A 26,382-nucleotide genomic window follows, 5' to 3' on the forward strand; every position below is an offset into this window, starting at 1 on the left:
TGGACATATCGTTAACAATTAGGGGAGAAAAAGGTCTAAAGATGAAATGTGTTTAACACCAAGAGAAGAAATAAACCAGATAACCATAAAAACATTAAGCATCCAAAAAAAATTTTTTTTTTTGAGACAGAGTTTCACTCTTGTTGCCCAGGCTGGAATGCAGTGGCACGATCTCGGCTCACTACAACCTCTGCCTCCCAGGTTCAAGTGATTCTCCTGTCTCAGCCTCCTGAGTAGGTGGGAGTACAGGCATGTGCCACCATGCCTGGCTAATTTTTTATATTTTTAGTAGAGATGGTGGTTTTACCATGTTGGTCAGGCTGGTCTCGAACTCCTGACCTGAGGTGATCCGCCTGCCTCAACCTCCCAAAGTGCTGGGATTACAGGCGTGAGCCACCGTGCCAGGTTTTTTTTGAGACAGAATCTCACTCTGTCACTCAGGCTGGAGTACAGTGGCGCAATCTGGGCTCACTGCAACCTCTGCCTCCCGGGCTCAGATGAGTCTTATGCCTCAGTCTCCCAAGTACCTGGGACTACAGCACCACCATGCCCAGCTAATTTTTTGTATTTTTAGTAGAGATGGGGGCCAGGCTGATCTGCAACTCCTGACCTCAAGTGATCCACCTGCCTCAGCCCCCCAAGTGCTGAGATTATAGGCATGAGCCACCATGCCCAGCCCAATGATTTCTTGATTGGAGGAAAATCCCCCTAGATTCAAAATCATTAATATATACTTTAGAGAGACTAGAGAAAACCAAAATGAAAATAAAGAAGAAGTACAGAAAATTGTATTTCCTAGAGATAAAAGATTGTTTCCTTGTATTTATACAATGTCAAACATTTACAAAAATCTTTTTTGTAAGAACTTTTTAGTTTCCATCTAATTTCTTAGTGCCATTGTGATATTACAAAATACATATGTGGTCTTCAATTCTCCACCTCCATTTCCTGGCCTACAACTCCTACAATCCTTCGGATCTCCAGGGAGCTCTTCTTGTATGCTCATGATTGACTTGATGGCTGCCAGCCCAGAGGTAGCTTCAGGATGGGTCACCAGAAAGACCAAAGCAGTAGTAGAGGGTTGGGACTTGCAGCCCCATTCCTGACCTTCAGGGAAGGGAGACGGATCAAAAGTTAAGTTGCTCACCCATCGCCAGTGGGTAAATCAATCATGCCTATGTAATGAAGCCTCCATTAAAAACTGCAAAGCACAGCGTTTGGAGAACTTCTGGATAGCTGAACACAAGGAGATCCCTGGAGGAAGGTGCACCCAGGGAGGCCATGGAAGCTCTGTGCCCTTTCTCACGTACCTTGCCCTATATAGTTTTCTATCCATAACCTTTGTAACATCCTCTGTAATAACCTGGCAAATGAAGAAAGTATGTCTGAGTTCTCTGAGCAACTCCAGCAAATTAATCGAACCCAAGGTGGGATGAGGGGAAAGGTCTCAGAAACTGAGCCCTCAACCTGTGGGATCTGAGGCTACCTCCAGGTAGACAGTGTCAGAATAGAACGGAACTAGAGAATACTCAGCTGGTGTCTGTCACAGAATTGTTTGCTTGTTGATGGGGAGAAATCCCCCAAGTTTGGTCACAGAAATCTCTGTGTTGATTGTTGTTGAGTGAGAAAACAGAAAAAGCACTTTGAGTTTGGGTGAGAGTTTTTGTTGTCCTACTCTATGTCATAAAAACACCGAGGTTATTTCTGTTGTAGCTAGTTATAAAGTGGCTAATGATGGCATGTAAATGTTTAGCTAATGTCAATATCTAAATAAAGAACACACTGCATACCTCTCATTTTTCTTATACACACTTGTTAAACTTGTAGGGAACTTGCCTGCAAGTGTAGGTGTGTTTGTGCACACACGTGCATGTGTGTATGTGTAAGCAAAACAAAATGCAAAGAGTTTGTCAGATCTTAGATGGCGAGAATAAGAACTTACACACTGTGCTGCTGTCCTAACACTGGATGATTCCTCACGTCCCATCACAAGGAATTCACCGCATAGGACCATGTAAACCCATCAGCAAGCACGAAGGAAGGAGAGCCTCTTCCAGAGGCCAAGCGCAACTGCACACTGGGTGACTTGGTTCCCATACTGTCCATTCAGAACTCTGTTTGCATAGAGGCCCAGTCCTGTGTGTAATTTTGTTCTCCCTTTCTGTGGCAGTAGCCTTTAACAGTAAGACTGATGAATGTTTGATACATATACTAACTCCAAAAAAACATTTAAATTGGCTCAAAATATAGAATAATATAGAATCAGACAAATAATAAATTAGAACACAGTGAGACGATGTATTGAGGAGTGAAAAAAGCCAGTTATGGAGCATATGTACAATACCCCACATGTAAATAAAAATGAATACAAATACTAGAAAAATACATACTAAAAGATATATGCTAAAATGTTAACCATGGCTACATCTGGGTAGTGGAATTATAGATGATTTTCCTTTTCTTAAGTGCTTTTCCCTGCTAATTTTTCTATAATGATCATATATTATTTGAAAAACAGAGGAAGGAATAAGTGTTATTTAAAAAAAGAAGGTGAAAAAGAAAAGGGACCCATATAGTATGCAGGAGACTCTATCATAGTCATTAAATGCATGTAAAGGTAGGGACCTAAAATAGATCAAGCGATGAAGCTAATACAGAAGTGCTTACTTGGAAGTTCGATACGCCTGCCATACGCATAAGCTTAGTGTGTCCCTAAGCTTTCTTTTTTTTTTTTGAGATGGAGTCTGGCTCTGCCGCCTAGGCTAGAGTGCAGTGCGGCGATCTCAGCTCACTGCAAGCTCCGCCTCCCGGGTTCACGCCATTCTCCTGCCTCAGCCTCCCGAGTAGCTGGGACTACAGGTGCCCGCCACCACGCCCAGCTAATTTTTTGTATTTTTAGTAGAGACGGGGTTTCACCCTGTTAGCCAGGATGGTCTCGATCTCCTGACCTCGTGATCCACACGCCTTGGTCTCCCAAAGTGCTGGGATTACGGGCGTGAGCCACTGCACCCGGCCTTTGTCCCTAAGCTTTCTAGCAGCAAAACTTTCAGATTAGCCTTGGAAGTGTTCTTGTTGATAATTCTTTTTTGTCCAAGATCCCTCCTGTTCAAACTCTGAGATGAAAAGTGTCTGTAATTACTCATTGTTCCCCTAGTCACACTACCAGAGCAACACAAGCACAAATAAAGGAGCACAGATGTACCTGATTAATCATTGCATTATTCTGCCCTGATTGACAGTGATGTTAGGCCCTGTAACTACTTCTATAACAGATAAGCCTTGGTTCTTAAATGGGATACTTGTATACTAGACTAAAATTGGAATGATCTTTAGGGAAAAAAAAAAGACTAAAAAATTCATTTGTAATGGAGGTAACGGAAATCACTCATAAAAATTAGCAAAGATGCATGCGTGGAAATTGTTTAAGTAGATCGGGTCGTCTCACAGAGATCTTGCAAACAAAATCTAGAGTATCTTGTAAATAAGATCTCTATGGTCCAATTCTGAATTTGTGAGCTGCTAAAGAGTAGGTTCATTTAAAATATTCTCACCAATCAGGGGAGGAGCAACTTCTGAGTACCCGGTTGCACAGCTGGCACACGTCAGCACAGCCACCAGCAGCACAGCTGACGATGCCACCACAGCTACCAACCATGCTCCTCCTCTGTAGAGAAACCTCACCTCCTGGGCGATGAGTGGTAGAGAACAATCATCCTTGCCAAAACAGCACAGCCAGCCAGAAGCAGGTTAATTGTTCAGCCTTGCTCTATAAATGAAGCTGGCAGTGATCGAGACACAGAAGTGAAAAGTGAGGGGTAGGACTGAATCAGCTTCTCTGTGAATTAGGCCCTCTTGGGAGCTTAGATGACCCTGGAAGCAAGGTATCATTCAGTTAAGGATTACTTCTTTGTCACTTCTATCATGCCCCTGTTTAAAGTCTTTTTTTTTTTTTTTTTTTGAGACGGAGTCTCACTCTGTCGCCCAGGCTGGAGTGCAGTGGCTAAATCGTGGCTCACTGCAACCTCTGCCTCCCAGGTTCAAGCAATTTTCCTGCCTCCCGGGTAGCTAGGATTACAGGCGCCCGCCACCACGCCTGGCTAATTTTTATATTTTTAGTAAAGACGGGGTTTCACCATGTTGGCCAGGCTGGTCTCGAACTCCTGACCTTAGGAGATCCGCCCGCCTCAGCCTCACAAAGTGCTGGGATTACAGACGTGAGCCACTATGCCCGGCCTCCTGTTTTTAAAAGTTTCTATCTAATTAAGCACTCTAAGGCCATACATATAAGCTTTATTTATTTGTCTAAATTTCTTATGTATTTATGTAAATATGTATCATTGTTAATATTATGCAAATAGATATTTACGTAACTTTTATTTACTTATTATTGTAAAATCTACTGTTCTTCCAAAGAACTTTAATCCTTGATATTCCTGCTTGGAAACAGCACTGGTTAATGTCAATCCAAAATGTTCTCTTTGGCAATTCTGCAGGTGTCCTGTTTTGGGAATGTGTCATAAAGCTTGGGAGCAATTCCAAATATGAATTGTGTTATTAACATAATGGTGTTAAGTCAACTTTGTGTTAAACAGAGGCAGTAACACTATCCACAAAGTATATAAAATATACACTATTTTAATATTAAGAAATATTTCTTTCTTCCATTTCTATTAATGTTTTGGGCATAAAACTGGTGAGCCACCCACAGCTGCAGAGGGTTTTCTAGCAGGAAAATTGCATTTCTGTTGCTTTTGAAATCCAGAAATGTGCTTTCCCTGAAATTATCTGTAAAGGCAGATGGTATATTATCAGAAATATTAAAGTTAAATTCTGTATTTTAGTCTAGGGGGGAAACAGAGTTCTGATGAGAAGCTGAATCTGAGTACTAGAAGGGAGTAGAATGACAGTGAGGAATACTAGAAAGAAAGACCAAAAGAAAAACCACTTGGGCAGGCAGATTTATGAGCTGTCATTTGTTGCCAAAAATTCAATCGCAACAGCAGTCATCAGAAAAGCTTCTCTTTTTCTCCAAAGATGGTCAGCTGGAGTCCTCATGCCTCCATCTGCTGCTCCTCCAGGTCTCTAGCAATTTATAAATCTTCATTCATTAAATCCCCACAAAACTTTTTTCCTATTTAATATTGTAGAGGAAAATATTACTTTAAAAAGTGAATATTGGGGTTCAAGGCTATTAACTTCAAAATGATTTTATATCTCAAGATAGAAAGGACATCATTAATGCAGAGAAGAACGAGCAGGGAGGTACACTGAGAACACGCCTCCGCAACAAATTGTATTGCTGGGCCTTGGCTGCCAACTATTTTGACCCCTGATCAGGGTTGGGCAAACAGCTGAGCTCAATGTAAGTAGGAGTGGAAAGTCATGTTCAGACTTAGCGCTGATTCAGCAGGCAGGAAGGCTGGGGTAAGGGAGGACAGGTGGTCTATAAACAGCAGTCGGTCTCAAAAAGTCTATTTATAAGACGGGAGATTAGGGAAACAATTTGCCTGCTTTGAAAGCAAGTGGCAGATGCACACGGTGGGGCCTCCTTTCCAGCATGCTGCAGCCTCATGACAAACGGTGCTTCTGACTCTGGTGACATTGACAATCCTTCACCAGATGCTAGGACAGAGGAAAAACAAGGGGCAAGGCACCAGCCTGAGAAAAGCTGCTTTTCTACTGCTGAAGTGCTTTGATACAGATGACACAGACCACTCAAAATCAAGCAGTGAACAACTCTCTGCAGAGGATTTCGGAATTTTCTGATTCACCGCAACAAACATTACCTGCTCTAAGTCAGATTCGGCACCATGAAATACTGCAGTATTTTTTCACTTAGGTGCTAAGCTTTCTACGTGAATTTCACCTGAGTTTGAAGATGAAATCTTACCAGAAAATGAAAACTATTGACCTTTACTGAACCGGGGTATCAGCAAGATACCGTAAGATCCCGGCAGCTTCTTACCTTGTTGTGGCTATCTTTTCTCCCTTTTTCCAGTCCCAAAATACAATACTGTGAAAATCGTCTAAACCAACCGACACCAGACATTTTCCATCAGCTGTATGAAAACAACACAAATGTCAAAATTTCTTCCATGAAAAAACAAAACATTTCATACACTGTAAAGAGGAATAAGTAATTGATCTTAAGAATTGATAAATGTTTGAGGTGATAGATGTGATAGCTGCCCTGACTTGATTATACAATGTATACATATACTGAAACATCACTCTATACTCTATAAACATGTACAATTATTATATTTTAATACATAAGAGGTATCATATACTAAATGGACCTCACTGAATGAAATGCATGACTAGAGATAGCCGAGCTTCCTAATGCATAACGGGCTGCCGAAGTAAATTGCCGACCTGACATTCTGAGACACAGAGCTAGAGGGAGACTCTCAGGTAAGCTACAAAAATTTTGTCTATTTTGTGACAAACAAATCTCACGACATTTAACTTGAGGTACCACTTGGCTTTGTGATCCTGAGACCATTTTCAGCTCTAAAAACTGGGTTCAGTTAATTCTCCAATTTAGGAACATTATAGAAACTAAATTTAACTTAAAAAATTCTTTCAAAAGACAATTTTTTAAAAATTTTACGTTCCCAATTTCAAATGTAGTGTACTTGTTATAGGAAATTTAGAAAATATGGATACAGAAAATTTTTAAATCTTCCAAATTTCTAGGCTAACATTTGATACATATCCTACCAACGTTTACACAAATGTGCTTAGAAAAAACAATACCAGAATAATACTGAACAGGTTATCTAATCTTTCATCTATTACATCATGAACATTTTCCTTTAGTATTAAATATTACTTATAATTGTTTAGAAAAGTGGCAAGAATAGATTGCTGTAAATCCCTACGTATAACTGCTTATTGTCTAGTTTTCACATCACTTATCCGCTTTACATTTCCAGGACAATTTATTTCTCTAAGAGAATAATAATTATCCATGATTACTATAATCTGGACATTTAGGTTATTTTCCCAAAAATTGTTTTAAAAATATACTGAATGCACAATTAAATTTCAAATAAAAACAGTTAATTTGCTTTTTCCCTTCAAGACAAAAGAAGAGGTATAGTCAATAAGCCTTTCCTTTGCTGCCTCCCTGCAAGGCTAGATTCAACACAGAACCATCTCTGGGTCAGCAGTCTCCCTTCCACTAGCTGTGCGGTTGCTAGGAGACGAGTGATCAAGCTCATCCTGCATCAGTATATCAGGGCTCTTCTCTGACTACCAAGGGCCAGCCATGAGGGTAAAGCAACACAGGTCTGTGATAAATTGCCTCTTCCAGTTCTGCCAGTCCACTCGGAGGTCTCAACTGGTATTTTCAAAGGCAGACCTACAGTATACCCCAAATTAGGGTTGCCAGATAAAATATAGAAAACCTTGTTAAACTGGCATTTCAGGTAAGCAGTAACTAATTTCTTAGTGCAAGTATGTCGCATGCAATATTTATATATTTATCCTTATTTTGCATGGAATATACTTATGACAAAAATTATTTACCTGAAACTCAAATTTAATTGAGCTTCCTATAATTTTGTTGGCTTAATCTGGCAACCCCATCTCAAGTGGTAACCAATGCCCACGCTTTGAGGGCCCTTGCTTATGCAAGAGACCCTCCTCCAACCAACTGGAAATTGTAGTCTCCTTTTCTGGATGAAGGAGAGTCAGAGAAAGAAAAAGTCTGGTTTAACAAACCAAATCCTCTCCAACCCTCCATCACTACTAAGTATGAGGCAAGGATTTGAAAGTTACGTGACCCTTTCAAGCTACTAGGCTGTAGTATTAGATGAAGATGTTAACACTTTCCTTAAGGGCTAAATCACCACCAGGTGATTATTATAAACTATGTCTTTCAAATAACAACTAATGATATCCCCTTATGCTTAAATGTTACCAGGCTTTAAATTGGGCAAGGTCCCTCTTTATGCATTTAGGAAAAGGAACTGGTAATGACTTCCTATTCATTACCAACATTACTTTTTCCATATCTCTTGATATGGTCTGGTTGTTTCTATGTTGGCATGCCTCTGCACTTGATTTTATTTTTATTGGTGTTTTCTCTCTCCTTTTTTAAGATCATAAGCTCTTTTAAGGCTTATAATAATCATCACATTTCCTTTGAAAGCCTCACACTAATCAAGTTTTCAATGAATGTTGATGATACTGGTGACATTGATGATGAGGAAGAAGACAGAATATGCCTGTGGATGGTATAAATTGAAATAGAATGTACTACGTTATACAGCTATAAAGATTTTGGCTGGGTGCAGTGGCTCACATCTGTAATCCCAACACTTTGGGAGGCTGAGGCAGGTGAATCCCTCGAGCCCAGGAGCTGGTGATCAGCCTGGGCAAGATGAGAAAACCCAGTCTCTACAAAAAATACAAAAAAATTAGCTAAGCGTGGTGGTGTGCATCTGTAGTCCCAGATACTTGGGAGGCTGAGTTGGGAGGATCGATTGAGTTCAGGAGGTCCAGGCTGCAGTAAGCCATGATCATGCCACTGCCCTCCAGCCTGGGTGACACAGTGAGACCTTGTCTCAAAAAAAAAATTTTTTTTGGATGATGAGTCAAGAGTGAGTACAAAGTTACAGTTAGGAAGAGTAAGTTCTGGTGTTATATTACATATTAAGGTGACTATAGCTAATAATGTATTGTATATTTCAAAATAGCTAGAAAAGAAGATCTTGAATGTTATCACCACAAAGAAATGATAAATGTTTGAGGTGATGGATATGATAGCTACTCTGATTTGATCATTACACAATATATACATGTACTGAAATGTCACATTCTACCCCGTAAACATTTGCAATTATGTGTTAATTATAAACAATTTTTTAAAAAAATTATTCATTTCAAAAACACTGTACAAATATTCAATGTCTTATTGCATTCATTGACTATATTTCATGTTTTCTTTTGAAATCTGTGTAGTTATGTTCTTCTTGGAATGCAAGCACAAATACATTTAAAATAATAAAGTTTTATGTCATCTGAAGAAGGCCTAAGGATAAGCTGATTTTGCCAGGGTAGGAGGTGAGCTTTTATTTTAGGAGAATTTCTGCAAGGCCCTCTCAGCTTACCCTCACTGTTATATCGCCTTTCTAAACCAAAAAAGGTATTCTGATTGTGGGTAGCAATGGAGGCAGCAGTGCAAACCCAGAGGTGCCTCAACAACCATACCTCTTTTTTGGGATGGTGACTTCCCCGAGTTCTTCGGGTGTGGGCTATTTCTGTGTATATACTACACAGTTTGGAAATAAAATTGGCTAACTTTTTACTCTTTCCCAGTTCTCACTTTCCCTGTAAGGCTTGGTCTTAGCTTTGGAAATCTACTCTCTGACCAGTTAGTTGGAGTTTTTTATTTTTAGCCATATTTTTAGACTCTTAGGTAATGTCCTTTCACATCTTTCCAGTCACAGCATGCATTAATTATGGATGTCTGTGACATAGTCCAGAAATAATATGAAGGCATTTAATGTCAATAGTAAAGAATGAATTAGAAAAAGTTTTATTCAGACAATTATGAGTTGGTCTCTCTATGCAGGGCTCATAAAAAATGCATAGGTTTTCTATTGAACACAATGAAATCAAGTCTTAGATGTGTCCTTATGGAAATCAGTATTATTCTATGAAGGTTTTTAAAAAATTATATGGTTGATATTTAGGCTAGAAAATATTTCTGTGGTTGACCTTTTCTATTTCTAATCTGCTTTTCTATTCATGTGGAAGCACTTTCCTCACGGCAAGCACAAAACAAAAATGGTTCCCCTTCCCCTAGACAGTAATAAATACTGAGTTAAAAGAGGTTCTCAACTGAGATAATATAAATTCATTCCTTCTTGTCCTTGTAGCCCCATTACAAATTTTGTCCCAAGAAATGTTTTTGACTAAAAATGTCTTTTGTTTGCTTTCGAAAAGCGGCAAGAACAATCTAAATCCTCACACATAACTGTGCTTATTTGTCGTCTAGTTTTCACATTGTTTGCCTGCTTTATATTTCCAGGACAATTTATTCTCTAGTAAGAGACAAGCACACTATCAGTAGGTGTCCACAAAACCCCCCAAAAGAGCTAACTCCTAAGAGATGGGCAGCGACAGGAGTCCTGAGGCACACTGATGGAGCACTAGCTAAATCATAACTGATGAGCGTCACGTCAGTGCCCTGTTTACACGGTTAAACAAGGAGGTCTACGTAGTCTCCTCTTTCAACATTTCTACTTGAGCTACTCACTTTTCTATCAGTTTCCAAAGGATGGTAGCGTTAGTTGCCCTTGTTCATACTTCAGGTAAGCATGTGTTTCTGGGCTGTTTTAGAACGGGATCTCTCTTCACTTGGGGCTGTTCCACGTGGGGGCCTCTATGCACCACCATGTCTACTCCACAGTTACAGTGGAGGGTGGGAAGGGCAGATGGACATGCTTACTGGAGGGCACAGGGAGCGGAAAGTGAGCCTGCACACTGAGTGTCCCAGGCATGACACTCTTGCCAAGTGTACACACTAGCATCGGCAAAGGGAAGGGGCAGGAGGAGGCCTGACACCGAGGAGAACTCCTGGCATGCCTCCTGCCTGCTGACAAACCCAGGCCTGATGGCTCTTGCAATGTACCTGGGTTCTGCCTTTGGATCGGCCACTGTTGACTTTTACCCAGGCCACCCCACCAAACTTCAGGATCTCCATTCTCAGCCTATAAAGTGGTTACAGGGATTTAAGACTCAAACTATATTATTAGAACATAGACTATCAATAGAAATTAAACCAAACAGGCCTCAGCTCACACTTTCAGGAGTCACCACAGGTCCCCACTCCCTCACCCCAATCCCCAATCAATGACTACAATTCATCTGTATGTAACCATTTATGGTAATGAATCACATATCAGTGAAAGTTTTTCCGCAATAGTCCTTAGTATTAGTACTTTCTAAAACTATCAGATTCCTTTCTACCATTTATATATTGACATACTACTTAACCTGTAAGACAAAAAGGTGAATTTCCATAATCAAAAACAACACATTTGCTGAAAAATGGGCTCTTTCTCCGTGACTGTTATCTGGGGAATGGAGACTGTATTGTTAAAATACTGAAATACACTTCTTATGCACAAAACATTTCATATTTGGGAATTTATTTGCCCAAGATAGGAATCAGAAGCAGTTACAGAATTGGGCTCCTCACCTCCTCCAGAGTATCTGATTTCTCTACCCAGGCACTGATCTGAAGGGCTGCCTCATGGGAAAAAGGTTTCTAAGCTCACTTAATTTCTTGTTCTTTCTTCTATAAAACTAATAAGCCCAGAATAAATGTTAGCTGTCTGAAATGCAGAGGCCACATTACTGGCTACCAGCTTATTGCTACCAACTCATCTCATAGTTAATGTCTTTGATCTGCTAATCTCTTCCTCCAAAGGTATTTAAATTAACACGAGCTAATTATTTTGATTTTAAAAAATAGAAAATTAATCAACTCTATAGAGGAAATAACCAAATGATTAAACTCTATTTATATTACTCTAAATTTCTTGCCACTTTGTTTATATGCTAATACACATATGCACATTCTCATTTGCAATCAGTGATAGATGGTATTTTGAGTTCAATTTTTTCTTTTATCTTGATACATTGAAATGTGCATAAAATACAATCTTCATACTTGTCATTTTGAATCACAGCTTTGTTATGCATTGCCAGATTGTTCGCTAGAATTGAGTCAATTTTCAGTGCTGCCAAAAGTATGAATATATTGGATTCCCAATAACGTTGTAAACATTTAGCTGTTGTTATTTATTTTTGCTACTTTAACAGGCATTTCACCACTCTTCTAAAGCATATTAATTACTTATATTAAGTATACACATATGTGTCTGCTAGCAAAATTAATTTTAGGGAAAAGGCAGTTTGGCCACTGAGGAGTGGAACTATGGAGAACAAAAAGCAAAAGGAATTCATCCACATCTTTGAAATACAATCGTATTTGAACTAAAATTACAGTTTCTTTTAGGTTTCACTGCTTTATCGGTGACACATGGCACACCTACTTTAAAACTGCATGTCCATCACGCTTCCGGGAGTTTGGACTTTGTATTCACTGTTTATTGAGTGAATTACTGACTGTGTTATTCAGCTGGCAGGTGGTATGCGGAGTTCTCTCTCCCTTGACACTTATGTCTTCTCCTACCTCACATGTCACCAGTGTAGAGTATAAACTGTTTAGCCTTGATTTTTACTAATTTAATAATCACCGAAGGCATTGAATAACTTCTAATAATGATACAGCAGCTCAGATTTGTAGAGTAATTTACAGTATGTGAGAACATGCCTGTTACAAAAACTAAAAACTGCCCCATGTCGCACTGGTCAGGCAATGAAGGTAGTTTTCACCCAAACGTGGTTTATAATGTAAAATTCTAGTAGTAATAGGGAAAGGCAAGACAAAGCGCATTAAGCAGAACCTCATTTGTTCATTTAGTCATTCACACTTTTTTAGTAGCTTCTATTTGCACAGCAATAGGACATGTGCAGTGGGCAGCAGACAGATGGGCTCTACTGCCAAGTAGTTTACTGTGTGTGAAATGCCTGGGAGATGCTGACATAAGTAACTGTGTGCCACATGGAGTGCCACAAGAGCAATGGGTGCCATAAGGGCAATGACAGCAAAGGGCTAAGGGATGCAGAAAAAAGGACAGGTTATTTCTCACTGTAAAGTCGGAAGAGAAAACTTCCAGCTTCACCTTAAAGGATGGGAGGACTTGAAAAAACACATGAGAACAGCATGAGCAAAAAACACAGGCAAAAGAAGGGCAAGAGTGCATGTAGCCTCCCACAGTTAGACAGATGTGAAGGAGCACTAATGGGCTGGTGGGTTAAAAATGCTGCTAAGGAAGGTTAAGGCCAGATCATGGAAGGCCATGGATGTCCCAAGGGCTCCACAATGAGTCAGCCAACTAAGAGGAATCCATGTGGTGACAATGGTAACTATGCTTTTGAGAGACTCTAGAAGAGGGTGGGATGGACTGAGGAAGTGGGGATAGAATTAGAGACCAGCATGACTACCATGGCAGAGATGAGAGAGAGTGAGGGCTTGAACAGGGAAAGGAAGGGACAGGGGAGAACGATCAGCCTTGTGGAGTCATGGAATTTAATAATATTACACGTTATACTTACTAAGCACTTGAATAAAATTTAGAAAAAAATTATAAAATCAGCTTTCTGTAGAAAGTTTAGAATTCTTTTTCTATTGATCTAATTTCTACAGTTGCAATTATTAAAAATTTCTAGGTAGAAATACTTTTTGTGATAGGCCCTCATTCTCAAATGCCAGCTTAAAGAAAACTCACTCTAAAGGAACTTAACTTTCATCAGTTATTTTTTATGATACTGTGTTCAAATTTTAAATTAAGGAGATGAAAACTTCAGTTCTATTTTTTCAATATAAAAGTTATTTCCAAAATACCAATGTTGCAAAGTGGCCCTCTGCAGAGAATTTGCAGCCTTCTCTCTAGTACTTTGTATTTTCAATCAGAAGTGATGTGCTCCCACTTATTTGGAGAGATGAAATTGATGTTCTGAGTCACTGCCAGACATTTGCGACTAAGTCAACAGCAACAGCTGCTCTAGATTTCAAATTGCTCAAGCAAATAAAGAACACAGTGTGAGCTCTGGGTAATGACTTAGAAGACAGAAAATGAGGAAGATGGGAAGCGGTGTGTCATCTAAAGGCCACATTTTTTGGTGAGGTATTCCCATGTATGATTCCCAGTCTAAGAGCGGGTAGCTGGCATACAAAGAGCTTGCACTTCAATACAAACAGAACAACTAAGTGGGAGCATGTTTAAATACACACACACGCACGCACGCGCGTGCGCGGGGCATACTCTCTCTGTGTCTCTCTCTCTCTCTCTCAATGTAGAACCATGTGTCAATGACTCTGGACCTTACCTGAAAAATCAAGTGCACACACTCCTCTCTGATGTTGTCCTTTCAACAGCGACAAACATTTTAGAGTTTGTGTGTCCCACACATGAATAGCAGCATCTCTTCCAACCTTAAATAACAGAATGACTGTTACTAACTACTAATACGTTATACTAACAATGATTTTGTTCCTTAGAGTCCAACACTGCTCAGAAACCAAGATAAACCCATTTGGAGAATAGAAGGACCCTAGGAAATCATCTGCTACAACTCAGTTATTTTTGAGATGAGGAAACTGAGGCACTATCTCTAAGAGGCTTGTCCTGGCAATCAGGTAGAGTTCCAACAGAGCCTAACCTGATGCCTGGGCCTTTAAGGCTAATTCAAATGTCCACTGTGCCTTGTTTTTGTCAGTTACTTCTACCATTCCCCCTCCTGCCTTCCCAGCTCAACACAAGATTCTGCTTCTCAGTCAAGGAAGTCACTTGTACATTGTCATGACATTATCCAGAGTTATTTTACCCATTCTCAATTACGCTACCCACCAGAAGAAGGCCCGGCCCCGTTTCTCTCCCTGGGAAATAACATTTTCATGGCATAACTATCTTTCAGTAAGGTGGATTATCTTTGCAGGGATACAGGCTTCTATCACACTAATCCCCAACAACAAAGAAAATTATAATAGTAAAGTGGTTTTTCTCACTTGTAATATGTAGTGGGGGGCGGGGAAACCTGTTGGGTGTGATGACTTTAAAAGGAAAAATGGGAGATAAAGCCATAGGCATAAATGAGCAGAACCCAGGCCACTCCTACAGAAGTCTGTGGAGGCCCAGTCTCCTGCAGGTGGCAGCTGGAATACTGTTTGCCACTGGTTTACCTTCCATCAAATACAGTATTGAATGCAGTATCTCCTCGGGGATTTATGTAAAAAAAAAAACAAAAAAACCTCTGGCTTTTACTTAAAAAAAAGAGGCTATTAAATACACGTGAATCAAGCACCATCTGTTTATAAGACAGACAAAAAATAAGGGCAAGTGAAAAAGCAAAGCAATGATCAATTACTTGTAAAACCTTATAACATCACCTAACACAATAGGTCTCTAATTTTCAGTTGGAGGGCCAGCAAATTCATGTATAAACCAATGGTCAGCCCTTACCCTTTGGAGGATTATAACCCTTTTAAAAAACAATTTAAAAGCTATGGATCCTTTTTCCCCCAAATACACCTTTTCAGTTGGAGGGCCAGCAAATTCATGTACAAACCAATGGTCAGCCCTTACCCTTTGGAGGACTGTAACCCTTTTAAAAAATATTTAAAAGCTATGGATCCTTTTTCCCCACAAATACAACTTTTTAAGGGGTTGACTCCCCTCGTGTTCTCATTTTCATTCGCAGATTTCATGAACCCCAGGTTATGAACTCTGTCCAAAGGCTTTACCACCTGCATGTCAAGTCTCAGGAAAAGGGCTTGTCTCATGTTAACCTTTGACATTATACCAAAAATGTTTTCTTACAATTTGCCACTTAGTTAATACCAGTTGAAGTACTATCTGCAATTAAACACTCAATATAAAAACTGAACAAAAGTATAATCTATACATTTGAGGAAAAGATAAAACTAAAAATACTTTTGACAATATTACTCTTGTGCCAGCAAGGTAATACATCCAAGTTTAATAAAGTCTTTAATAAATTAATGATTATTTTTCTCTTTCCACTCCCAAATGATTGTAGAGGGTCCCTGTTTTAGCAGCTTTTTCAATTACAGACTCAATCTAAGGTTTAGGCATTTCAAAAAAGTTCAGATAAAATTCAAGGTGTTTTTATAAGGCTAAAATATAAATTAGTCAAAAGTCTTATGGTTTTAAGTCTTACAAATATAATTATACTCTAGATGTTATAGCATTTTAAAATGGTTCATTCAATACATATTTATTGAGTACCTAGGATATACTAAGTCCTGGGCATACAGTGAGGAAGTATATAAAGCTGCTCCTTGACAAAACTTTCACTATTTTAGTTTTAGCTGGTCCCATTCATAGATCTCATCATTCCAGGAAAAGAACTCCTCAGAGGTCTCCCAATAGTGTAAAACGCTTTGGTTGATTCTCCCATCATCTTGGAAGGATCCAATGATCACTCAGTCTTCACGTTCCTGTCTCATGTTTATTTCTACCAAGTATTTCTTGAATTTCTAACATGTAAACTGAATTCAAAAATTAAATTCTCTTTTTGGCTAGGCCCTAGTTTTACAGGAGATAGATACCTGCCCAGTAGCCACATAGTCCTTCACGGGATGGATGGTCAGGCTGAGAATGTCGTCATCGTGCCCCAGGTACAGCCTCTGGGAGTGCTGCTGCCGATTATACACGACAGCAACTGCAGCAATGTGGTAGACTACTTCTCCAGCTTGTGTGTAGAACAGATTGTTTCTACAGTCGTAGCCTCTATAACTGAAGCACAGGTCCAAGAAATGCACAGTGGTTGAACAAACAGCAAATGCATGGAGCAGGAGGTGTCACATGTACAAGTGGAACCCCAGGTGTCACATAGGACAGCAATGTTTAAATGAGGATATGTGGCCGTCTGAGGGCATGAGATGACTCTCAAAAAGGCACATGGGCACTGAACATTGTAACACAATCTGTTAGCAGATCCTCAACTATTGTGTGCACTTTTTCTTAAAAATGATCATCTGAGAACACATCTGCGATGAGGCACAGGTATTCCTTTCCCATCTTGCCTCTCATAAATGCCTTCCGACCACTGCAGAAAGCCATTCCTCTCCTCCATCTGGAATCCTACTACTCTGTATTACTCTGGGACACAGACCCTTCCAGGGGCACCAAAACAAAGGAACAATTCAAAATACAAGTATGGATGTTGAAATTAAACAACTCTAATGACTGGCTAAGGAATCCTGCAAATCAAGTGATTTCCAATTCTTTGCTTTCAACAAAATTGTACAGAGGCTTAATGGAATTACCAGCTGAAACATTATGATTTTTTGTGATATATCAAAATCAAATATGACTTTTTTGGCCTATAATAGGAGTTCGAAGAATTGAATAACATTGCTATAAAATGGCCTCCATTCTTACCTACTTATTTAAGAGAATAAACCTTCTCAGTGCTTACATCTATACAAAAATGAGAACTGAGAATAGACTCAATATTAAACTTTGTTACACTCTAACAATAAGTAATATAAATGCACAGATCTTGCAACTGAAAACCAATCCATATTAAAATAATTTCCAACAAAATTTTTCTGTGCTTAATAATTATATGTCACAATTAGTAATATATTCATGTTGATTTAGTCGAATTTACTGATACTTATAACTCAAATAAATTGTTAATGGAGCAGCACTATCTAACAGAAAAATAACATGATCCTCCTAAGTAATTAAAAATTTGTTAGTTGCCACATTAGAAAAAAAACAAAATTTATTTCAGTAACATTTTAAACCCAAAACAGATCTAAGATATTATTATGTCAATATGTAATCAATATAAAAACTTATGAGATATTTTACATTCCTCTTTTCATAGTAAGTCTTCAAATTGGTGTGCATTTTACACATGCAGAACATCTTTTTTCAGAATAACCATATTTTAAGTGCTCAGTGGCTGTGTGTGGCTAATGGATACTGTATTGGGCTGAGTTAGAGTCAGGATCACAGAAAATTTTTTTTCTTGCAGAGGGTATGATACGGTGACAAAGGACTCTCAAACATAAAAAGATTATGTTAGGGTAAAATTTTATGGGAAAATTAGAATGGAAATGTGAGCTTAGGTAGAAATATGAATGATGTAAAATATCTTCCTGTTTTAGAAGGACTTGTTCATGTATTTTTTTTTCCCCTTTTGAGACAGGGCCTCACTGTTACCCAGGCTGGAGTGCACTGGCAAGATCACGGCTCATTGCAGCCTAGACCTCCCCAACTCTGGCGATTCCCCAACCTCAACTTCCCTCCTGGGTAGCTGGGACTAGAGGTGCACGCCACCACATCTGGCTAGTTTTTTGTAGAGATGAGATTTCACCATGTCTCGAACTCCTGGGCTCAAGCAATCCACCTGCCTCAGCCTCCCAAAGGGCTGGGAAAACGGGTGTGAGCCACTGTGTCTGGCCTCACGTATTTTTTAAGGTGATAATAGTGAGAATCAAATATTTACGGCATTTAGGTTCCTTTGCATCCATTTAAAGGACTGATGTATTCATAATACGGATAGTATCTTCTCAGCCATTTAAATCGACATTAAAAAGTTTTAGTTGTCTACTTAAAATATGCAAGGGTGCATATAATTTTACAAAATTCAAAATTATTTTGGGCATATGTGCAGAAAATATTTGAAGAAAATACTGTCCTATGGTGGAGCCAGCAAAACAGAGCAGGGGATTAGGGGAAAGGAGAAAGAGGAAGTGAAGATGGTGATGAGAAAGAAGTGCAGCAGCAATGAGCAGCAGCACCCTTTAAGTAATGGAATTACATGAAGTCTGAGAAATCTAGAGACAATCACACTGTGATGGCCACAGAACACCGACGAGGGAAATGGACAGACAGTCACACTTCAAATAGCAACCACAGGTACAAGTGCACATTGCAGAGAAGAGCTAGCCAGGAGGCGGACGACACTGAGGGGAGGGGATCCCTTAAGCCTGGTGCTAAGGTTGGTGACAGCCAGGCAGAGACAGAGGAACACGCACGGGCGCCCATGACAGGCCACCCACCCGTGTATGAACTGGAGTTTCAAGCTGTCCTCAGGAGCCTTTTCTCGTTTGAGGAAGGGCACTACATGGTTTTTCTCTTTACTTTGTTGCTTTAGCTGAGGTAGATCTTCTTTGTAAACCTTAAAGAACAACAGAAACATCTGGGTGAGATGCCTTTCATCAGGTTCCAAAAATATCAGTATCTTGACATTCTTGTAAAATCTTTAACTGCTTCAATAAAATGTCTTTGAAATCTTAAGACATGAGATAGAATATTACTTTTTCCTAATGAACAAAACTAATAAGAACTATTTTTTAAATAACTGGGATTTTAAAATAATCTTTCTTGATTTGTTACTGTTTTCTTAATGTCTAGAAAATATATTAGTAAATTTTAAAGGAAATTAAGTACCAGTAAAATATAAATAAAATAGTTTGTTTCTTCTAAGGCCAGAAATCTCTTACTGATTCTGACATTTGAAAAATGTGGACCTCATGAGTCATGACAATTTTCTCCTGAAATCCCTCTTTGGAATCACATTCCCTTCATAGCTTCATGCATCTTAACAGATCTGAGACATAGAGCAAAGAACAATCTTGGTCTAACTTGGGACCTAAAACGTGCTGCTGATTGTACCATTTAAATGCACATAAAAACCCATCTTTGTTTACTGTGTATTTATACTTTACTACCAAGAAATGTCCATTTAACAGGTGGAGAATCAAATCCAATCTAGTAATAATTTCTCATCTTCATCAAGTTTTTATTTAATCAAAGTCTTTTAAAAATCATAAAATATAAGGTCCCTGTTTAGGATTTGATCAAAAATCATTTGTAAAAGGTCAGAAGAATTCTCACTACTGTTTTGTCTACTACAGATGCAATTAACCAAGCTTCTAGAATCTAAAGATTATTATTCAACTTAATTCATGATGCTTTCATCAGCTCACCAACTATTTACTTTAGAGCAATGAATTCTAGTCTTGATATTTCTATTGTTTAAATGGGTCTCATAACCTCTGTGGGCCTCAAATTCCCATCTGTAAAATTGAGTTAAAAAATACCTGTTAAGGAATAACTCAGGAATATTGTGAATGTAAATCAAATATCGGTGAAAGCATTGGAAAGTGACATGTCAGGGAGAATATACAGGTTGAGTATTCCTTATTTGAAATGTTTGGGATCAGAAATGTTTTGGATTTCAGATTTTTTCAGATCTTGGAATATTTCCATTATACTTACTGGTTGAGCATTCCAAATCCAAAACCAAAATACAAAATGCTCCAATGCACATTTCCTTTGAGCATCATACCAGTACTTATGAAGTTTTGGATTTTGGAGAATTCAGATTTTTCACATTAAGGATATTCAAACTGTTTAAGTCATAGGCATGAATTTTAAGTCTACCTTTTCATTCTTTTATTTATTTTTCTTAGAGACAGGGTCTTGCTCTGTTGCCCAGACTGGAGTACAGTGGTGTGTAGCCCTCAAACTCCTGGGCTCAGGCAATCCTCCCACCTCAGCTTCCTGAGAAGCTGGGACTATAGGCAAATGCCCAGCATTTTTTTTTTTTTTTTTTTTTTTTTTTGGTAGATACAGAGACCATGTTAACTAGGCTGGTCTCAAGCTCCTGGCCTCAAGTGATGCTCCCACCTCATCCTCCCAAAGCATCGGGATTATAGGAATGAGCCACTGTGCCTGGTCCCTTTTCATTCTTCTACTAGCATCATTTTATTAAACAAACACTTCCCAATTAAAGATTGCTTTTCCTAAATTTTGTATTGTGTTTAAATTTTATTGTCTCCTGATACCAGAGTATAATATTGTTTAGTGTTCGCATAATATTTCCACATTAATAATTTCCTTTCAGGCAAGATCGACTATGTTCAGGGTTGTATGGCCACAGACAATAATCTCTTTTCAAGTCCTTTTTAGTAGTCATATTGCATAATACAATGTGTCAATGCACAGTCAAGATGATTTCGTCATGGGGCTGACGCAAACCATTAGACTGCCTTGGTATGAACACAATTTTTCAAACCCTGAATCAATGAGTGATGATTAAGGGCTGAAAAATATTCCAATTTAGTGCTTACATAAAGGCAAACCAAGTAGTGCATACGATGTGCACTTTGGAGAGAAGCCTAGGTAAGCATCGTTATCCTAATACTATAAGCAAAGTGGACATGGGCAAGTTACTTAACTTCTTTCAATACATGGTAGCTGCTATAGGCCTATATCCTAAATCTCTATTGGCAACACTGACAGTTGATGTATCTGAAATTCGAAGTCTTATTCATTCCACATTCATGTACAGAAGCTGCTTCACATATCTTTGTTAAGTGACAAGGAAGAAAAAGAGAACCCCCATGGTTATTGCTGTAACAAGGTGGTATGTGTTCAGATTCCTCTGAGGGATTGCTTTAACACTCACTGTTTAGTGCTAAAATGATATGTCAACTTCCAAAAAATTGAAGTCAGCTGATCAGTTTTCCTACTAGAGGTAATTTCTGACTGGAGAGATTAATACACATTTTATTTGAGCTTTTACTTTAAGTAGATAATTACTTTGATTAAATGGATAATGGTTGCAGTAAGTTGATAGAAAAGCCGGGCTAACAGGCTCACATGCAAACCACCATGCCTCGAGGGTATTCATCCTTGTAAAGAAAACACACGCTTTTATAATCTGCTAAGAAAGTGAAAAAAGACCTATGGCTTACTTGCACATTTTTCTTCAAAAAAAATATTTTAAAGTTTTAGGTGCTAGGGAGGCAAAAAGCCCAAATACCAGGGGTTCAGTTTTGAAACTTTGCAATTACTTTCCACTGAAATAAATTTTAATGGTATGACTGGGTAAACACTTCGGTTTTAACCTGCACTTAAAGGCACAAAGTAGACTATTTTTCTTGTTTTTGCCTTAATTCTGTAAGTGCCAGTCATTTTTAGTGCTATGTCCAAATCCAATGAGATCCCCTTCTGGGGTTACAAATTTTCATTGCTCCCTGCTTACTGACCTGGCGATCATAATTGATTTGAGTTTCTTGCTCAATATCAGAGTCCAATTCGGGCACATCAGATAAATCTGAATCAGATTCTTCACTGTAGGAATCAGCTCCACCTTCTGCAGAGATACAACCCATAAGAAACAAGCAAAAATTCTGAGACTCTGAGCAGCTGCAATTATCTAAAATATTTTTCCTTTTATCCTAGCAAAGTAAATAAAAACTATACCATAGTTTTCATTTAATATAAATTATTGAAACATCTTTCTTTCATCTTTTGGTTTAGTTCAGCCCACCCTTCACTCCTTTCAGGAACATTAACAGAGTAGGCCAACTTCCTTCCCCACACCACCCACCAGGCAGACTAAACTCATTTATACTTTTTTTGAGACAGGGTCTGTCTCCCAGGCTGGAGTGCAGTGGCACAATCTCAGCTCACTACAACCTCCTCCGGGGCTCAAGCAATCCTCCCACCTCAGCCTCCTGGCAGCTGGGACTACAGAGATGCATATCACCATGCCCAGTTAATTTTTAAATTTTATTTGTAGGGACAGGGTTTCACCATGTTGCCTAGGTTGGTCATTTACACATTTCTATTAGATAGCAGATACCTGGGTTTTAAGCTTTGTTTTGTAAAATCGGCAGGTTTTAAAAAGGGAAAGGCTGGGGCAAAAATAAATCCAACCATTTACTTCAATACAGAACCTCTTTAGCCTTTTAACCACGCCCACCCAAGTGTTGGTAATTGTCATGGCCCAAACCACCACAGAACTCTCGTCCACATTTATTCAAATAATTTTTCATTTTATCACCTGCTTATGACATCAGAGTGGATATAAATGAAAAGACTACATACATGTCCACTGAATTGGAACACATAGGCCCCAACCGTGAACCATTCCTTGAGCCCCATTCTGAAGGCCACTTCCATTTCAAAGGTTACCTTGTTCACCTGCAGCCTGACTGAGCGGACCCACTGCCTGTTACAATTGTCCTAAGGAAGCTGAAATGTATCCTCTCCTGTTATCCCCAAGGGTTAATTTTTCACGTAAACCTTAGACCTTCAACTTGCATTTGGGAAATCTGCTGACGGCTTTACAGAAGTTTCCTTATGTGTGATGATTCTCTTTTCCCTTACTACTTTCAGTGCTCTGCCTTTAACTTTTGATCATTTAAGATGTTTCTTGGGGTGCATCTTTTTGGATTCATCTTACTGGTGTCCTTTGCACTTCCTAGATTTGGCTTATTTTCTTTCCTAGGCTTGGGAATTTTTCTGCCGTTATTTCCTTGAACATGTTTTCTGCCCATTTCTCTCTCTTCTCTTTTTGGCATGTTGGTAACACGTAAGTTGTTGGACCACCATAAGTCTCTAAGCTATCTTTACTCCTTTTCTTTTTGTTTCTCAGATTGGATGGTTTCCAGTAATCTGTCTTTAAGTTCACTGTTCCTTTCTTCTGCTTCATCTAGTCTGCTGTTGAACCTCTCTATTGAATTTTTCAGTTCAGTTGCAGTACTTTTCAGAGAAAGTTTCTTTTTTGAGATGGAGTCATGTTCTGTCACCCAGGATGGAGTGCGGTGACACAATCTTGGCTCACTGCAACCTTCACCTCCCAGTTCAAGAAATTCTCCTGCCTCAGCCTCCCCTGTAGCTGGGATTACAGACATGCTCCACCACGCCTGGCTAATTTTTGTATTTTTAGTAGAGACAAGGTGTTTCACCATGTTGGCCAGGCTGGTGTTCAAACTCCTGACCTCAAGTGATCCACCCGCCTTAGCCTCCCAAAGTGATGGGATTACAGTCATAAGTCAACGTCCTCAGCCCACCCTCAGAGAAAGTATTTTTAAAAGTACCAAAATTCATTGAGTACTTTTAAAAAACACCTTGTATCTCTAAAGTTCTCAATTTGTTCTAATATTGTTCTCTTGACCTCAGTGAGGGTCTTTATGACTATTATTTTGAATTCCCTGTTGGGTAAATCACATATCTCTACTTAACTGGGGTTGCTTTCTGGAGATGTCTTGTTTGTTTATCTGGATTTTCATTTCTTCATTGTCACTGACACTGTTGGTTTCTGTGCATTAGATTAAAAACAAAAACAAAAACAAAAAAACCTCTCCCTATCTCGTCAGACTGGCCTTGTATAGGAGAACGATCTCACCAATCTGACTGGCCAATGGTTTTAAGGTGCCTCTCAAATCTCTGTGTTTGTCCAGACTATTGTCTGTTTTGGTGGCCCCTAGAGCTTAAGACATGCCATGTCCTGTTGGTACCACAAGACTGTAAAGGGGGGAAGACATCAGACTCTTTTGATATAGCTAGAGGGTTGGAGGGTGGGCTATGTGTTTCAATTCCTTCTATCTTCACAGTGAAGCTGAGCATAGTCATTTACCGCTCGCTTTTTCTGCACTAAGCCAGGTAGAGAATCTGTGACAAATGCCTGTACTCACATTTAGGCTGTACCCTCTGATCCTGGGGAGATAACTCCTGAAGTGGGTCCATTGTACCTCTACCTCTTCATTTTCTGTGGTTTAAGTCCACTCAGGAATGCGAAGCCCCATCAATTTCCAGAGCTAGTTCATTAAGGAGACAGGTGGGAGCTACAGAAGGTGTGGCACTTGGTGTATGACCAAACTTTTTCCAGGAAGTATGGGTAGGCTTACATTTATCACTGGGGTGAGCCAGAGCAAAGGTTCATGAAGTGCTGAGCTCTGGCTGCTGGAAGGCTATTATATGTTTACCCTGTTAGCTCCTTGATGGAAGTCATTTGATGGCAGGCCATCAAGCAGCACTGGAAGTGTGTGCTGTAAGCCCCTTTTGGAGAAAAAAATGGGAGTTGCACATTCCCAACTTTTTTCTGCACTGCTCCAAGGGGATGTAGCTCCTCTCAGTGTTTGTAAACCCATTTAAGACCACATCTTTGTTCTGTGATACAGGAAGACTAGAATATTCCTAGTCCCTTCTGCTCCCAGAGCAAAGAGGTTTAGGATGGAGTCCTCTGGGAGGTAGCTGTAAAAGTTGGGCATTCAACACATGGCATAAACCCCATTTGGGGAGAAATGAGGAGCTGCATTCTTAGAGCACCTTCTCGTCACCACTCCTAAGAGAAAAAGCTGCTGGAAGTGCCTAAAAGTCCATATAAAACTGCCACCTTTCTCTATGGTCTAGACAGACATTCATATACTTTGCCCCCTCTGCTCCCAGAAGTGGGAGGTTTAGGATCCATTTCCTTGAGTGGAAGCTATAAAAGTTGGGGAGCTCAATGTGTGGACAAACTCCTTCCAGAGTATATTATTAGATCTGGAGTTACTGCTGGGATGAGTCATGGGAGGAGGCTCAGAGGTCTGTTTCTTAGGCTGCCAGCTGGGCTAATGTGTGTCTGCCCCTCTAAATCCCTGCTGCATATTGGTTAGAAGCCAGGCCGCCAAATAGCCTCCGGAAATGTGTCATAAACCCCTTCTAGGTAGAAACTGGGCTGCATTTTTAAAGCCCCTTCTCAGAACTGCTCCAGGGGATGAAGCCCCTGGAAGGCTCGAGCACTTATATCAAACCGAGGCTTCTTTCCCATGGTCTAGAGATTCCCAAATGTCTAATTCCCTCCACTCCCAGAGGTGCTGAATTAAGAGCCAGTCCACGGGGAACCTAGAGTTAGGGCACTATGTGTGAGGTCCAAACCCTTTTCTCCACAGGGAGAGGTTGGGTGGTGGGGATTCCTGTCCTGATTTCAGGAAGCAGTGCTCAGGGCAGGTTTCCCACCAGAGTGTGCCTCAGTTTTTCCTACCTACCCAATGTGGATGTTTTCTCAGTTGCCTGGCGGGTAGGAGTTTCTCAACTTGTATGACTTTCTCTCAGAGAGAATGGACCTGTGAATCAACATGTATTTGGTGTCCGTGAGTGGAGGGAGCGTCAGGAGCTTCCTATTGTGACATTGCAGATGTCACGTTGCTGACGTCCTGCTCAACTTGCATTTGGTATGGCAACTTCCTTTGAAGAAAATTATCCAACTGACCCATATTAATTTTTAAAGTTTCTTCCTATCTTAAAATTTTAAGATTACAAGAATCAATTTTCCAAAATTGCTTAAACCCTTTACCTATAGAATACATGTTAGATCATTCTTTGAAATGCCTATTGAAAAATAAAATGATGTCAAGAAATTATTGCTGGGTTTACCTTGGGGTGCAGTTTCCAGCATGCCGTTGCTGACACCTTCTGGAATAAACCTCCACTGGAAAACTGAGTGATCAGCCCCTCCTGTGCTCAACACCCACTGAAAGTCATGGGACCAGCGGACATTTGTGACATGTGCAGAATGGCCCACATACTTTCTAAATTTGGCTCCTGAAAGAATATTTTTTGAGAGGATTAGTTATGAAAAAAGTAGAGTTCATTAGTTTAAAACAACCCTGTTCATGTTGAGGAGTAAAATCTTTAAATATATCTGAAAATGATGTTCCGTCTTACATATTGTAACAAATAACCAAATGCTTCAAAAGATATCTCAATTATTCCAATACGCAGTAAGCTAAAAATAGGTCTTAAAATTTAAGCCCTGTGGCTAAAGACATCTGAACCTGTTCCAAATAATGCCTACGCTTCACGGATTCTGAAAATAAATGATAGAGAATGAACATCTTACATATTCTTATTTAAATGCGAGATAAGACAGGCAATCCTGTGCAACAGGGAAACAGAAAATAATTCTATGGAAATA

At 39.5% G+C, this 26,382-nt stretch overlaps 1 protein-coding gene across 7 annotated transcripts in view; it reads right to left on the reverse strand.

Annotated features, from left to right (window-relative positions):
• The window catches only part of EML6 (EMAP like 6), a 259,228-nt gene that overhangs the window by 89,853 nt on the left and 142,993 nt on the right, over positions 1–26,382 (reverse strand). For all 7 annotated transcript variants that reach the window (XR_008522134.2, XR_008522133.2, XM_024242556.3 and 4 more), the window contains exons 12-17: positions 25,842–26,009; positions 21,683–21,789; positions 18,686–18,804; positions 16,217–16,403; positions 13,975–14,080; positions 5,966–6,059 (exon numbers count right to left, since the gene is read on the reverse strand). Coding sequence is in view for 5 of the 7 variants with exons in the window: in XM_024242556.3 (XP_024098324.2) it covers positions 5,966–6,059; positions 13,975–14,080; positions 16,217–16,403; positions 18,686–18,804; positions 21,683–21,789; positions 25,842–26,009 (781 nt within the window). In the remaining 2 variants the exon portion in view is untranslated. The remainder of the gene's footprint in view (positions 1–5,965; positions 6,060–13,974; positions 14,081–16,216; positions 16,404–18,685; positions 18,805–21,682; positions 21,790–25,841; positions 26,010–26,382) is intronic.

Source organism: Pongo abelii, chromosome 12 (assembly GCF_028885655.2).
Source record: "Pongo abelii isolate AG06213 chromosome 12, NHGRI_mPonAbe1-v2.0_pri, whole genome shotgun sequence".
In the NCBI taxonomy this organism is placed as follows: Eukaryota; Metazoa; Chordata; class Mammalia; order Primates; family Hominidae; genus Pongo; species Pongo abelii.